At 34.5% G+C, this 16,129-nt stretch overlaps 1 protein-coding gene across 11 annotated transcripts in view; it reads right to left on the reverse strand.

Annotated features, from left to right (window-relative positions):
* The window catches only part of ZNF280D (zinc finger protein 280D), a 135,850-nt gene that overhangs the window by 24,219 nt on the left and 95,502 nt on the right, over positions 1-16,129 (reverse strand). For all 11 annotated transcript variants that reach the window (XM_032342670.1, XM_032342668.1, XM_032342669.1 and 8 more), the window contains one exon: positions 2,950-2,995. In XM_032342670.1, coding sequence (XP_032198561.1) covers positions 2,950-2,995 — 46 coding nt within the window. The remainder of the gene's footprint in view (positions 1-2,949; positions 2,996-16,129) is intronic.

Consider the following 16,129-nt stretch of genomic DNA (forward strand, 5'->3'; position numbering starts at 1 on the left):
GACCCAAAACAGGGAACCAGCTTAAGAGTGAGGCTACACCGGTTCCCACTCACTTCCCACCACCTACTCCCTACCACCCACCTCCAGGCTAACAAACACCAAATAACAAGGAACAACAGTACTGATGGAGGAAAGGCAAGGGTAGATTTATAGAGAAAGACACACCCTTTAAGCCTCAGTCTCACAGGAGGAGCTAAAGCTGAGTATGAAACAAGAATCCTGAGGGAAAAATCCTCCAGTAACATAACTCCCACCCTCAGCACAAAGAAATACTATAGGTATTGAACCTGGTAGTACACCGAGGGTAACTATAGCAACAAGAAAGCCAAAACTCAGATCAACTCACTAGGTGAAATCAAATCTCACAGTAATGACCTAACATAAGAAACGGTATGCCCACTTTTCAGATACAAATACTATTTATCTCAGTCTTCCATATAATTTCTTGCTTTCAACCAAACATTGTGTAACACAAAAACGCAAGGGGGAAAATGAACTGTCAGGAGACAAATCAATCAGCAGAATCAGACTCAGATATGACTCCACTACTGGAAGTATCAGACAGAAAATTTTGAATTACTATTATTAATATGTTAAATGTTTTGGTGAAAAAAGGAGGACAACATGCATCACCAGAATGGTAATTTTAGCAGAGGGTCAGAAACTGTAAGAATCAATGGAAATGCTAGGGGAAAAAAACAAACAACCCCAATGACAGGATGAAAAAATGCCTTTGATGGGCTCATCAGCAGATCTGACACAAATGAAAAAATGAATCAGTGAAACTGAAGATAGGTCAACAGACAGAAATCACCCAACATAAAACACAAAAAAAGTACATGGGGGATATGGTGGATACTAAAACAAGGCATCTAAGAATAGGTGTTAACATCAAATGGTATAGTATTTAGGAAATTGGAATCCCAGAAGTAGAAGATATGGGACAGCTCGAAGAACACCAATCAGGATAAACACCCCAAATAAATAAATAGATAAACATATAGGTAATCATATGAACAAACCAGACTTAGACACATCTTGCTCAAACTGATGAGAACTATAGATACAATCTTGAGGGGAACGAAAAAATTCAACACATTATATACGTATAAGAAACAAAGATCAAAATTACGGTAAGACATTTTGTCAGAAAATACGCAAACCAAGAAAGAACAAAATGACTTCTTTAAACCGCTGAAGAAAAATAAAACTTGTCAACCCAAAAGTCCATATTCACCAAAAAATATCTTTCAAAAATGAAAAATATATTTTTAAATGAAAAAGGCATAGAAGAATTAATTATGAGTAGATCTGCAACATAAGATATATCAAAGGAAGTTGTTAAGGCAAAAGGAATGTGGTATTAGACAGAAATGGAGAGCTAACAAGGAAATAAAGAGCACTGGACATGGTAAAAAGAAAGTTGAATATAAAATTATTTTTTCAAGTTTTAACTGCTCTAAAAAATAACTATCTAAAGCAAAAACAGTAACCCTGTATTCTGTCTTTATAACCTATGTAAAAGTTAAACATATGACAACCACAGGAAAAAAGAACCCACAAACTATTAACATCAGGAATGAATGAGAGAATTATCACTGCAGACCTTAAGACATTAAAAGATTAATGGAATAGTACAAACAAGTTTATATAGATAAATTCAGTATTAAAAACCACAAACTACCAAAATCCATTAAAAAATAATCACATAACTAGGGCGCCTGGGTGAGTCAGTCAGTTAAGTGTCTGCCTTTGGCAGAGGTCATGATCCCAGGGTCCTGGGATGAGGCATGCATCAAGTCCTTGGTCGGGGTCTCTGCTCAGCAGGGAATCTGCTTCCCTAGGCCTTCTACCCTCCCCCTACCCCTGCTCATGCTCTTATTCTCTCTCAAATAAATAAATAACTTTAAAAAAAAAAAGAATTATCATATAACCAAAAAATCCCGTATCCATTAAACTTATTTGTAGTTAGAAACCTTTCAAACAAAAGAAAACTTTCTATGGTATAGAAGAAAGCTGCTTGGAAGAAAGTGGCTAAGTTCTGCTAGTTTCACTTATTCACTGTTTGGTATGGAAATGCTATTCAAAAGATAAATGCTGAACCTGCCTCATGCATCTCTGAGCATACTCAGAGATATAGAATATTTTGTAGAATTAAAAAAACTGACACCGAGAAACCATGTACTTGAACAAAACTATTTCTACAAAAAAAAAAAAAAAAAAACTAAAAATCAAACAAACAAAAAGTTATTTCTACATACACCATTAGATTGCCCAGTAAATAACATTTATAGGATAACCCCAAGTATTTTATTCAGAGTGCCTGTTTAAGACAGTAAAAACACATTTAATATATAGTCAAAATATTTTTTAAACAAGATTTATTTATGTTAAAGAGAGAAAGAGTGCAGTGGGGGGAGGGGCAGATAGAGAGAATCTCAAGCAGACTCCCTGCTGAGCAAGGACCTCTCTACAAGGGGCTCAATTTCATGACTGATGAGATTGTGACTTGAGCAGAAACCAAGAGTCAGATGCTTAACCGACAGCCACGTGGTACCCTTGAAATATTTCTATTTTAAGTATTAAATTTTCCTGGCAGCCCAGAAAATAAAATCATCTGGAAAGATTAATTTTCCAGTGTGTAAACTGTTTGACATTTTATTGATTTCAGGATTTTTAAATAATAAACTTATCTCCATTAACTCACTAGTTGAACTAAAAAACAGACAAGTGAAATATATGATGCTTTTATAAAAACAGAAACAGTTTAGAATTTTGCTTAAGGTTAGATATTTTTTTATCTAATGACAACAAAAAAACAAATCTTATTTTTTCCTGATAACATGCCAATAATTGTTATTATGCACAATGAACTGAAATGTTTTAAAAATTAAACCAGTAATATTTTCACATATTCAAGCTTTAAGGTACAGGTAAAACAAAATTTACCTCAGACACAGGTTCTTGTTCCTTAGTGGGAGCTTCATTTTTTAATCTTGAAAACAAAATAAGTATTGAATACTTTATTTTATATTTACAATGGAAAATATGCAACACTTCTTTTCTGCATGCTTAAAATAATTATGATGTGAATTTAAACTAATGTAGAATTGTAAATGACCTTTATATATATTAGGGGAAAAATAAACAGTAGAATCAATAAATGTGCTAAAGAAATCAATACAGGCATGTATTTCCTTCTTTTCTAAAAACAAGAGCACTTAAGAATTTTTCTCTATGTTAAATACAATTATAAATAAAAGACATAATATATCCGTAAAATCATTTCCAAAAAAGAATTACTCTTTAAAAAATAAAAGGTTGTATGCTTAATATATAATATGCACAAATATTTACTATTATAGAGCTTAAAAAGTGAGAGAAGAGAAATTTTATCTACTGTGAAATTCAATATAAAGCTATTTTGATATTTATTACAATTAAGGTAGCAAAATCACAGAAATAATTTATAATTCTGAAAGATATAGTCTCTTAAGAGCCTTCATAAGCATAGCTCAAATATTAACTACAACTTTTTAAACCTGGTTTGTAAAAATAGAAAAATTATAACTTACTACATTAAGAAAGGCATATGCCATCTCTAAAATAATCTAATATAAAACCTATCTTTCCCAAAAGATCTTTTAGAAACTGCTGATAACGAAATACTATCTACTGATTATATTAAACTCAATTTTAAACTACCTAAGTCCAGTGCCTACCTGATCTGAAATGCCATTAATAGTTAAGTGATTCATTACTTTATGAACGCTTAAAACTATACTTAAAGATTAATATATTTAATATAAGTAACAACTATACTGACTTAAATTTCATGTACAAAAATGAAGACCTAAAGTAGGATAGAAACATCAACTACCCTAAAAGCTACTCTCATGGTTAGCTGAAATATGGAGTTGATAACCATCTTTACCCATTCTCTGAGGGCACACTGAAAAAAACAGGTCTATAGATTCTAATGCTTTATTAGATATTAAAAATAATTTGTGTAAATTTACTTATCTATTTTTAGTTATTACATGAAATTACAATTTAAAATAGTGTGTCATTTTTCATTCTTTTATTATATTGGTAATGAATTATAGTAACTTACAACTCACTTACTAAACAAATTTAGATGAATAAAACTTGCAGAAATACTGACAAAATTAATAAATGTCAATCATTTTGGAGATTAAAGATTTTATAATTCTTTTAAATGTTTAATTGTGAACAATATTCATAAAGATGAAATTTCACATTAGTCTTTAGTGATTTATACAGGAAAATGATAGTCCTAAGAATAACATGTATAAAGTAATATGAAAACATGAAGAATTAGTGTGAAGAAACAAAAAGTAGACATTGGAGTAATGAAGTTTTGAAATAAATTTGTATATTACAACTGATTTTTATTTCTAAGCAGTTAAAAATTTTAAACTCAATTTGAAAAACTGAAACAAACTGGTCAAAAAGAAGTTTAAAAATATTTTATAAGAGAATTTCCCTGTCAAGTTTATGGTTGAAAATATTATCAAAGATCAACCTTACATTCTTATAAAAGACACATTACCATGCTAATCATTTTTCACATATGGCTGTTCCAATAAACTGATTTTAAGCAACAATTAAAATGAAAGCTATTAAGCATGTGTTAATATTACTGCTGGTATTTTAATTGGAGAAACTAAGGCCTCTCACTATCTCTGCAAAACATGTTAGTGACAGAGTTTTTTTTATTACTCTTCATCTTTAAGAAACTGATAGATGAAAACAAAAAAAGTTATTGAAATAATTTGCACTAAGAGGACTAGGATACCAATCTTATTTTGGGGCTTTAACCACACTGGTATTCTATTTATGGAACAGAATTATAATAACCAGTGAAATATTTAAGTAAACAAATATTTAAAAAATTCAAAAAGTACACTATATAAAATTTCACTGAGAAAAAAATTCAGAGTTAAAAATTCATCACTAAAATGTACACTACATTTTTGTAACTACAAAAGCATATTTTAGGATTAACAAATTAAAAATATGAACAAATTTTAACACAACTACTAACATATCATTCACACTATTAGAAAAGAAAAAAGCGTTCTTACCTGTAATTCTTACTCATTAAAGATACCTGCTGAAATAGTCCTCATTTAAGATATTCAATTGCTTGGCAGAAGACAGTGAAATTTGCTAAGCTCAAAGTTCTGAGCTAAAGACCTGCTATTAGATAATTATACTTTTCACCTGTAAATGTTGCAATAATTTTTTAATAGAAAAATGTAGTAAAACATTTAAAACAAACACTAAAATTTCAGTGTAAAGCGAACAGAAAGATTGGTGATCAATTTCAAAATGATTACAGATCAAGATTGCAAGTAAATTACTTTTCTTCTGTATTTGAACCTGCTGAAACAGATCTTTCTGATAAAGGACAATCCTTTCCGTGTAAAGTTTAATATAAAATAAACACTCCTTCTTGCATTTTTCTGCAGTCACATAACTAACCCAAGGCTACATGTAAAATAAGCCTGGGTTAACTACATTAGTGTGTTATTCTGAGGTTTCTTTTGAGGTTTCATTCATACAATACACATACCATGGGGTAAAGGGAAAATCTATAAAGGGAAAGTCATTCAGATTCATTTTAGCCAGGCCATATTCTGTCCTTCTAATAACATTTAAAAGCCCCAAAATTCAGTGTTGATTTTTAAAATGTAATCTTCAATTTAAGAATATTTGTAAGCATACTAAAAAAGCTGAAAAGTTGCATAAGCCAGTAGGAAAGCCAATCACTCAAGATCTTCTACTTAAGATATTAAAGATTATGGATGCCTGGGTGGTTCAGTGGGTTAAAGCCTCTGCCTTCCGCTCAGGTCATGATCCCAGTGTCCTGGGATGGAGCCCCACATCAGGCTCTCTGCTCAGCAGGGAGCCTGCTTCCCTTCCTCTCTCTCTGCCTACCTCTCTGCCTACCTGTGATCTCTGTCTCTCAAATAAATTAAAAAAAAAACAAAGACAGTCAAGATTAAACTTAAGATAGTAATCATCAAACTACTAACTTACAGTAAAACATCTAGTGTACCATTTCTGATCATTTGTTCTGAGAGGTGTTAATAGATACATGGAAAGGGTAACTGAGCTAAGCACTTACTGGGTTGCACATACATCAGGTACTGTGCTAAGAGTTCTAGTCCAAAGTTAAGACACAGTCCCTCCTATCAAGGAGTTCACCATCAAGGAAACATGTTGAAGCAAATGCTTATGGAATTGTGAAAAGTGTTTTAAAAAAAAAAAAAAAGGCGGCGAGATAAACATCTATATGATGGAATGGCTGTTCAAAGGACTAAGCCACTACAAAAGGGAAAGATGCAAGGAAGCAGTGAATATACTGTAGTAAACTTGGTTTCGCAAGAAGAGCAGGAGTTAGCAAAGCAAGGGAAGGAGATTCAAGGCAGAGCAAAAGCAAAGAATTATGAAACAAGTCAAGAGTGTTATGAGAACCTGAGTGGTCTAATATGACTGTAATGTAGGAACAAAGGAGAGTAGTCAAATATGCAACTGAAGAGATAGCAAGGGCAACTTCAGGAAAGATCTTGATTGCCAGGATATAGTGTTTGTGCTAAGTTAACAGGAAAGTATGATGATGTGTATCTGAAAGACCAAGGGGAGTATTAGAAGAGGGTAAGCTCCACTCAGGAAGCTCAGAGAAGAGATAGCTAATGACTGTCTTAAGCAAAGTAGAAGCAGTGTCAGTGGAGAAGAGGAAGGTTTAGGGAGATGATTAACAAGGTAAAACCAAAAGAATGTAAGTACCAACTGGAAAAAGAACATTTAAAAGAAATATTTACCACTCAGACCGGCTCAGTCTTATTATTCTCACCCTTAAGGAAAAATTCCAACCATCACTTCTCAACAGAGAACCCCAGCGTCATCATTCAGAGCTTTATCCCCCCATTTGTATTACTATTTAGTTTCAATCAATCAGCAATTCAATTCAGAAATATCACAATATATTAGAATTATACTTGAGTCCCAAGAGATTGGCCAGCTGCCCCCATCTTGTAGATGAGAAAAATCTGAGGCCTAACCATGCTGAAGTAATAAATCTATTAAGTAACAGAACCAGGATTAAAAGTGACAGCTCTACTTCAAATTTCCACCGCATTTCTTCACAGCCAATTCCTTTCCTGTGAATCAGGCTCCCTTATAATCATGCCAGGAAAAGTGAAAAAGCTTAACTGATCTCTCTGCCTCTGGATGTTTTCCACTCTCAAACATGCTGAGTTATCATTGCCAAATTAATCTTATGAATAGACCAATCCATGCCATTGTTTGCTGAAAATGTCCTATTGCCCATACATCATAGACCTATTGCTCTAAGACTGGGAAACTAGATTCTGGTCCCAATGTTACAGGTTTCTCAGTTGCTGCCTACTCTCCTGTGAAAACCCACTGAAGCTCAGTCCCATCAGCCAATCATAACAAGGCAGGAAGTATATCTGTAACCACAAATACAACCAGAGAAGCAATAGAGTACAGTATGTATTAGTTTGGTCTCTGAAGACAGACTGCTATAATTTAAGCTGAGGCCCTCTACCTGGAAGCTATGCAATCACGAGCAAATTACTTATCTGTACCTCAGTGGACTTAATATCCATAAATTGGCACTCTTAACAGCGTGTATCTCATTAGTTTGTGAGAATTAAATGAATGAATAAATATAAAACACTTAGAAGAGTGTCTGGCACATTACATGTGGTCAATAAATGTTAGTTATTATTATTGACATGGTGGAGTTGGGAGTCAACCTCACTGTCCAGAATCTACTTGAGAGTGTAGCACACAGCCCTTAAAGTTTATTACCACTTAGATATCTTCCGTATTTTGAGATTTTCCTGTGATACTTCCCCCAACTTCCAAACACAATCCATTAATTTTGATTGCAGGGCCACTCCTGTTAGGACCAGCCCTATTTGGTCTCATACAAAATTATCTACCCATTTCTGAACACCTAGGTATGATCTAAAGTTAGGCAAGATAGAGTATAAAATCATTCTAGATAGAACTGATCAGAGACAGGAATCAAGAGAAACAAAATATTTGAGTGTGAAAATTTGAAGCAGAAAAAATAAGACCATCAGTGGAGGCAGATGATTTTAATGCCAAACTAGGGGTCTATTTTGTTATTTTGTTGGCAATGTTGAAATAGCCCTGGATATTTAATTTATAATATACAAGCAAATACTATCAGGACCAGAAGACTGAAAAAAATGGTAGTAACCCTAGAATCCCTGGCAGAAGTTGGCACAGTGTACCGTAAATGAAGAACTGCACTAAAGTTTCGTTTGTCTTTTCATTTCACTGGGTCTCCCATCATTCTCTGCTTAACAGATATCAAAGAAGTCCAAACTGCCAGAAACCACCATATTTTGACACACTGCTCCTACTTATTGTCTTGCAATTATATACCAGGGACAAATATGTTGCATCCACTTTTAAAAGGAAAAACTATTTTAGAATTACTCAAGATTTGGTTTGAGATATTAATGCCTGTGGTAGGATGAGACAAGTCTAAGGGCATGATCTCCCATTATTTCTGAAATCAGTTAGATCTCAAAAGTTTAGAAAAGGGAACCACAAACTCCCTGAATGAAGAGCCAAAGCTATCTTGAGAAAGAACAACAAAGCTGGAGGTAATCACAGTTCTAGACTGCAAGATCTATTACAAAGCTGTAGTAACCAAAATGGTATGGTATTGGTACAAAAACAGATACATAAATCAATGGATTAGAAAAGATAGCCTAGACGGGGTGCCTGGGTGGCTCAGCGGGTTAAAGCCTCTGCCTTCGGCCCAGGTCATGATCCCAGGGTCCTGGGATCGAGCCCCGCATCGGGCTCTCTGCTCAGTGCAGAGCCTGCTTCTCTCTCTCTCTTTCTCTGCCTGCCTCTCTGCCTACTTGTGTTCTCTGTCAAATAAATAAATAAAATCTTAAAAAAAAAAAAAAAAAAAGAGAGAAAAGATAGCCTAGAAATAAACCCATGCTTATATGGTCAATTAATCTATGACAGAGGAAGACAAGAATATTCAGTGAAGAAAAGACAGTCTCTTCAATAAATAGTGTTGGAAAAACTGGACAGCTACATGCAAAAGAATGAAACTAGACCACATTCTTACACCATACAGAAAAAGAAATTAAAAATGGATTGAAGATCTAACTGTGAAGGAAAAATAATATAAAATGAAAATTGAGAGGAAGGCAAACCATAAGAGATGCTGAACTCTAGAACACAAACAGGGTTACATGCAGGGATGGTGGGTAGGAGGAAGGGATAATTGGGTTATGGGCATTAAGGAGAGCACTTGATGGAGTGAGCACTGGTTATTATATGCAACTGATGATTCATAAAACTCTACCGCTAAAATTAAAAAAAAAAAAAAGACCTAAGTATGAGACCCCAAACCATATAAAACCCTTAAGAGAACACAGGCAGCAATTTCTCTGACATTGGCCATTGCAATATTTTTCTGGATATGTCTTCTTTGGCAAGGGAAACAAAAGCAAAAATAAACAACTGGGACTCTATTAAAATAAAACGTTTTTTATTGAAGTGAAGGAAACTATCAACAAAACAAAAAAGGCAACCTACTGAATGGGAGAAAATATTTACAAATGATATATCTGGCAAAAGGTTAATATTCAAAATATATAAATAACTTACACAACTCCACACAAACAAAATAATCCAATTAAAAAATGGGCAGAGAACCTGGACATACATTTTTCCAAAGCAGACATACAGAAGACAAACAGTCACATAAAAAGATACTCAGTATCACTCATCATCAGGGCAATGCAAACCAAAACCACAATGAGATATCACCTTAACACCTATCATAATGGCTAAAATCAGAAAGAGAAGAAAGAATAAGTGTTGATATGCGAAAAAAAGGGACCCTTGTGCACTGCTGGTGGGAATGTAAATTGGTACAGACACTGTGGAAAACAGTATGAAGGGGCGCCTGGGTGGCTCCGTCGGTTAAAGCCTCTGCCTTCAGTTCAGGTCATGATCCCAGGGTCCTGGGATCAGAGCCCCACATTGGGCTCTCTGATCAGCGGGGAGCCTGCTTCCTCCTCTCTCTCTGGCTGCTTCTCTGCCTACTTGTGATCTCTGTCTGTCAAATAAATAAATAAACTTAAAAAAAAAAAAGAAAACAGTATAAAGATTCTTCAAAATATTTAAAAATAGAATTACCACATGATCCAATAATTTCACTGGCTATTTACCCAAAGAAAACAAAAACATTATTTGAAAAGATGTATATATCCCTATGTTCATTGGACATAATTTATAACACCAAAGATATGGAAGCAAATCAAGTATCCACCAATATAGAATGGATAATGAAGGGGTTATACATACACACACACACAGACACACACACACACAATAGAATCCTACACAGCCATAAAGGATGAGATTTTACCACTTGTGACAACATGGATGGACCTAAAGGGTATCAGGCTAAGTGAAATAAGTCAGAGAAAGACAAATACTGTATGATTTCATTCATATGTGGAATCTAAAAAACTAATGAATAAAGGAAAATGAGCAAGTAGCAGAATCAGACCTATATAGAGAACAAATTAATGGTTGCTAGAGGGGAATGGGATGGGGAATGAGCAAAATGGGTGAAGGGGAGTGGGAGATCCAGGCTTCCAATTATCAAAGAAATAAGTCATAGAAATAAAAGGCACAGCATGAAAAATACAGTCAATGATATTGCAATAATGTTGTCTGGTGACAGGTGGCAGCTACACTTCTGGTGAGCACAGCATAACATACAGAGAAACTGAATCACCATATGTTGTACATCTGAAACTAATGTAACATTGTGTATCAACTATACTCAAATAAAATTTTTTTTAGTTTAGAGAAGGAAACAAGCCCCAAATAAATTCTGCATATCTCACAGATGAGATCCGTTTTTTTCCTGCTAAATAAAATATATGAAATGAAGACACTGACCACTTTGAATACTTAAGATTCTCCAACTTAGATTATATTATGTTCAGAATGACTAATTCGTTCAAATTTCAGAATTTCACAGGGAAATAATGGAATGATTTCTTACATATTCTTCAATGATCATAGTATTCAATGGAAGTAAACATTTTTGAAGAGAAATAGTATTCTTAGATGTAAAACTTATTAAAAATGTTGCCATTCTACTTCTAAAAGAGTTTACTTACTGCTTGCAGTTATGAAAGATAATTAATGACTTACTGGTATAGTTTAGAATGATATAATAGTGATATTTGTCTTTGGAAACAAGTCCAGATTCTCTACTGGTATAGCATTTCACAAAAATCACTTAATGTAATATATACATGGTATTAGTATTTAACTCATTGTGAAATCAGTGTACCATGGGCCCTGTGAAGATATGGATTCAGTGTCTACAATTCTGACTGCCTTATTCTGTAATTACTCTGATGGCATGAACCATGTCTTACTCATATTTCCATTTCTAGCACTTGATATGGAGTCTTGCACACAAAAGGCAAGGAATCAATGTTCTGGGTCAAGGGATATACAGAAGGGTTACTTATATTACACTATTAAAGAGCTATGCAGTTACAGCTGGTGCTAAGTATAAAACTCTAGCCATTCTGAAATAAGACCGAGGAACTCAGTTTCAAGGAAAGTCAGTTTTGTTTTCATTCCTTCCTAGTACTCCTTAAATTAAGGGTATTTAACACAATATAACAAAAATTTTTATTTGTAAAATATTCTACATTTTTAAAATCTTCTAAACAACAGTGTAAAGATTATTATTAGAGAGAGCACACATGCATGTAAATTGGTGGGGGAGGGCAGAAGGAGAGAAGGAATCTTAAGCAGGCTCCATGCCCATGTGGAGCTCAAGTTGGAAGCTTAACTGACAGCCACCCAAGATTATTTTTAATTGCATTTCAAAAATGAAGAAACTGAAGTAATATGAACATAAAATTAGTGAGAGAGATGTGTCTTGAACTGATATTTTGACTTCAGTCAGTGTCCTCCCATTGTACTTTGCTAAGAACAAACTTGGAGGTAAGCTGAGAGAACTAGACCAACTTTTAAAATCACGTCAAATTGTGGCTTTCAGGACATTTGATTTAATCAATAAAAGAGACAACTGGTTAAGTAGCCCAGTTTTCCAAGTTTGACACTTTATGGATTTACTATGGACTCATAATATGTTAGAGGGAAATATCTATGATATGTTAGAGGGAAATATCTTTCTAACCTAAATTTTCTGTCAAGAAAATTAACCTTGTGCAGGGATAGATGAAACATACCTCAACATCATAAAAGCCTTATATGAAATCCTACAGCTAATATCATCTTCAGTGAGGAAAAACGGAAAGCCTTTCCCTTACAGTAAGGAACAAGACAAGGATGTCCACTTTCACCATTACTATTTAACATAGTACTAGAAGTTTCAGTCTCAACAATCAGACAACAAAAAGAAACAGAAGGCATCCAAATCAGCAAGGAAGAAGTCAAACTTTCACTATTTGCTGACGACAGGATACTGCAGAAAATGTGAAAGACTCCATCAAAAAATTGCTAGAACTTGATTCAATCTATGAATACAGCAAGTCGCAGGATATAAAATTGCCATAAAAAATGTTGCATATCTGTACACCAATAAGAAATCAGAAAAAGAAATCGATCCCAGTTGGTAATTGCACAAAAACCAGGAAGATACTTAGGAATAAACCTAACTAAAGAGGTAAAAGATCTGTATTCAGAAAACTATAAAAACAGTGACGAAAGAAGTTGAAGAGGACACAAAGAAATGGAAAAACATTCCATGCTCATGGATTGGAAAAACAAACATTGTTAAAATGTCTATACTACCCAAAGCAATCTACACCTTTAATGCAATTCCCATCAAAATACTGATAGCATTTTTCAAAGAGCTAGAACAAACAATCCTAAAATTTGCATGGAACCACAAAAGATCCTGAAAAACCAAACGAATCTTGAAAAAGAAAACGAAAGCTAGAGGTATCACAATTCCGGATTTCAAGCTATATTACAAAGAAAGCTGTAGTCATCAAGACAGTATGGTATTAGCATAAAAACAGACACACAGATCAATGGAACAGAAGATAAAACCTGGAAATGGATCCACAACTATATGGTCAATTCATCTCCAAGAAAGCAGGAAAGAATATCCAACAGAAAAAAAGTTTCTTCAACAAACAGTGTTCGGAAAACTAGACAGCAACATGCAGAAGAATGAAACTGGAACACTGTGTTACACAAAAATAAATTCAAAATGGATGAAAGACCTACATGTAAGACAGGAAACCATAAAAACCTAGAGGAGATCATAGGCAGCAACCTCTTTGACCATAGCTGCAGCAATTTCTTACTGGACACATCGCCAAAGGCAGGCAAAAATAAACTACTGGAACTTCACCAAAATAAAAAAAACCTCTGCATGGAGAAGGAAGCAACAAAACTAAAAGCCTACAAAATGGGAGAAGATATTTGTAAATGTCATATCTGACAAAGGGTTAGTATCTAAAATTTATACGGAACTTATCAAACTCAACATCCAAAAATGCAAATAATCCAGTTAAGAAATGAGCAGAAGGCACGAACAGAAATTTTTCCAAAGAAGACATCCAGATGGCCAGCATACACATGAAAAGATGCTCAACATCATTCATCATCAAGGAAATACAAATCAAAAACAAGATGAGCTATCACCTCAAACCTGTCAGAATGGCTAAAATTAACAACACAAGAAACAACAGGTGTTGGCAAGGATGCAGAGAAAGGGGAATCCTTTTATACTGTTCATGGGAATGCAACCTGGGGCAGCCATTCTGGAGAACAGTATGGAGGTTCCTCAAAAAGTTAAAAATAGAACTTCTCTATGACCCAGCAATTGCACTACTAGGTATTTACCCAAAGGGTACAAAAATAAAGATATGAAGGATACATGCACCTTGATGTTTATAGCAGCATTATCAATAACAGCCAAACTATGGAGAGAGCCCAAATGTTCATCAGCTGATGATTGGATAAAGAAGAAGGACATATATATATATATAATGGAATACTACTAGCCATCAAAAAGAATACAATCTTGCCATTTGCAACAATGTGGATGGAGCTAAAGTGTATTATGCTAAGTGAATGAGTAAATCAGACAAAGACAAATACTATATGATTTCACTCATATGAGGAATGTAAGGAAGAAATCAAATGAACAAATGGGAAGGAAGGGAAAAAAGGAGAGAGGGAAACAAACCATAAGAGACTCGTAACAGTTGATAACAAACTGAGGGTTGATGGAGGGAGTTGGGTGGAGGGATGGGCTAGATGGGTGATGGGTATTAAGGAGGGTACTTGTTTGAGCACTGGGTGTTGCATGTAAGTGATGAATCACACAATGCTACTCCTGAAACCAGTATTGCTCTGTATGTAAACTAACTAAAATTTAAATTTTTTTAAAAAGAAAAAGAAAAAAAAATAACCTTGCAAAACCTAAAATTTTACTTCTATTCTGTTACAATTAATATACTCAGATAGATGTATTGGAGAAGGCAGAGGAAGAAGAAAATAGAAATAAGGGTGAAACAAATAGAAAAGTACAATTCCATGATTGAATTATGATCTAACACCTGAGAAAAGCAATTTTTAAAATCATTTCAAAGGTCTACAAAAGGAATGACCACGTTAGTACTGCTAATTGGCAGAATCACATATTTCCATAAGCCTAGTAATATTGACTAAGTCAGAAAGTGAATGCATTGTAATAATTTTAAAAGTGTTCTTTAAAAAGGGGTTTCTATAAGCTCAAAAGGATTGTTTTCCTCCTCAACAGAGAGTATTATGTACTGGTTTCAAACAAGAACATTATTTCATAGTCTCTAGCTCGATCTCACACTGGAGAATACATCAGACACATGAGACCGAAGCCCTGCAGTGAAGAGCCATCCGTGCCGCAGTCGATAGCAATGGACTGCGTGACCTGGAAACTGTAAGCCAAAATTTCAAATAACTACAGTGCGGATGGATTGCATTAAAACTCTCAGTGACGAGAAGGTGCCACTGATAGGCTGTTCCCAGGGTCTTCTGTCATCAGTAGTAGCGGTAATTGCAGTATTAACAGCAGTAATAGCAGTAACAGCTGGAGCAGGAACAGGAAGAGCCATCATAGTAGTAGTAGTGACAGCAGCAGTAGCTGAAGAGGCCATGGCAACAACACGCAGTTATTAAGTATTTTTTGTCAGGCCAATGCTAAGTAATTTTAATTATTTAACTAAATACCTTCAATTATTTAATAATTTAACTAATTTAATTTCCATACCTAATCTCTATTTCTTAAAACTACCCCACACAGACTTTAATTACGGACCTTTCACTGATGAGGAAGCTGAGGCTCAACAAGCTGGATAGACACCCAACTAGGATTTAAACCTAGGACTACCTTATTCCAAAGCTGCACTCCTTTTACGACACCATACTTTACAGTGGTACAGATATTTTTCAGTGTGGAGGATTAAAAACAGTAGGTTTCTGTATTTGAAGAAGTGACATAGAATAGGAGATGCACAGTAGCTTCTCCAAGTTTGCAGAAAAGAGTCAACTCTTTCAGGTAGTCAAATACCAAAAGGACTAGAGTGAGGCTGCAGAAGGACCTCAAAACCAGAAAGGTGGACTGAAAATATGAGATGAACCATACTGCAGTTAGTATAATGCAGTATAATTAGGGGAAAAATACAGTTATGACTAAAATGAACATAGGAGCATTCACAGACATTCTCTAACAGTAGAAGTTTGGAGAGCTTTAGATAACAAAAAAATTTATGGTATAACTAATGTTTGTTTCAATAGTAACTCCAGTGATCCGAAGGGGCACGTGCACCCGAATGTTTAGAGCAGCAATGTCTACAATAGCCAAACTATGGAAAGTACCCAGATGTCCATCAACAGATGAATGGATAAAGAAGATGTGGTATATATACACAATGGAATACTATGCAGCCATCAAAAGAAATGAAACCTTGCCATTTGCAACGACGTAGATGGAACTAGAGAGTATCATGCTTAGCAA

The sequence above is a fragment of the Mustela erminea genome, chromosome 5 (genome assembly GCF_009829155.1).
Source record: "Mustela erminea isolate mMusErm1 chromosome 5, mMusErm1.Pri, whole genome shotgun sequence".
In the NCBI taxonomy this organism is placed as follows: domain Eukaryota; kingdom Metazoa; phylum Chordata; class Mammalia; order Carnivora; family Mustelidae; genus Mustela; species Mustela erminea.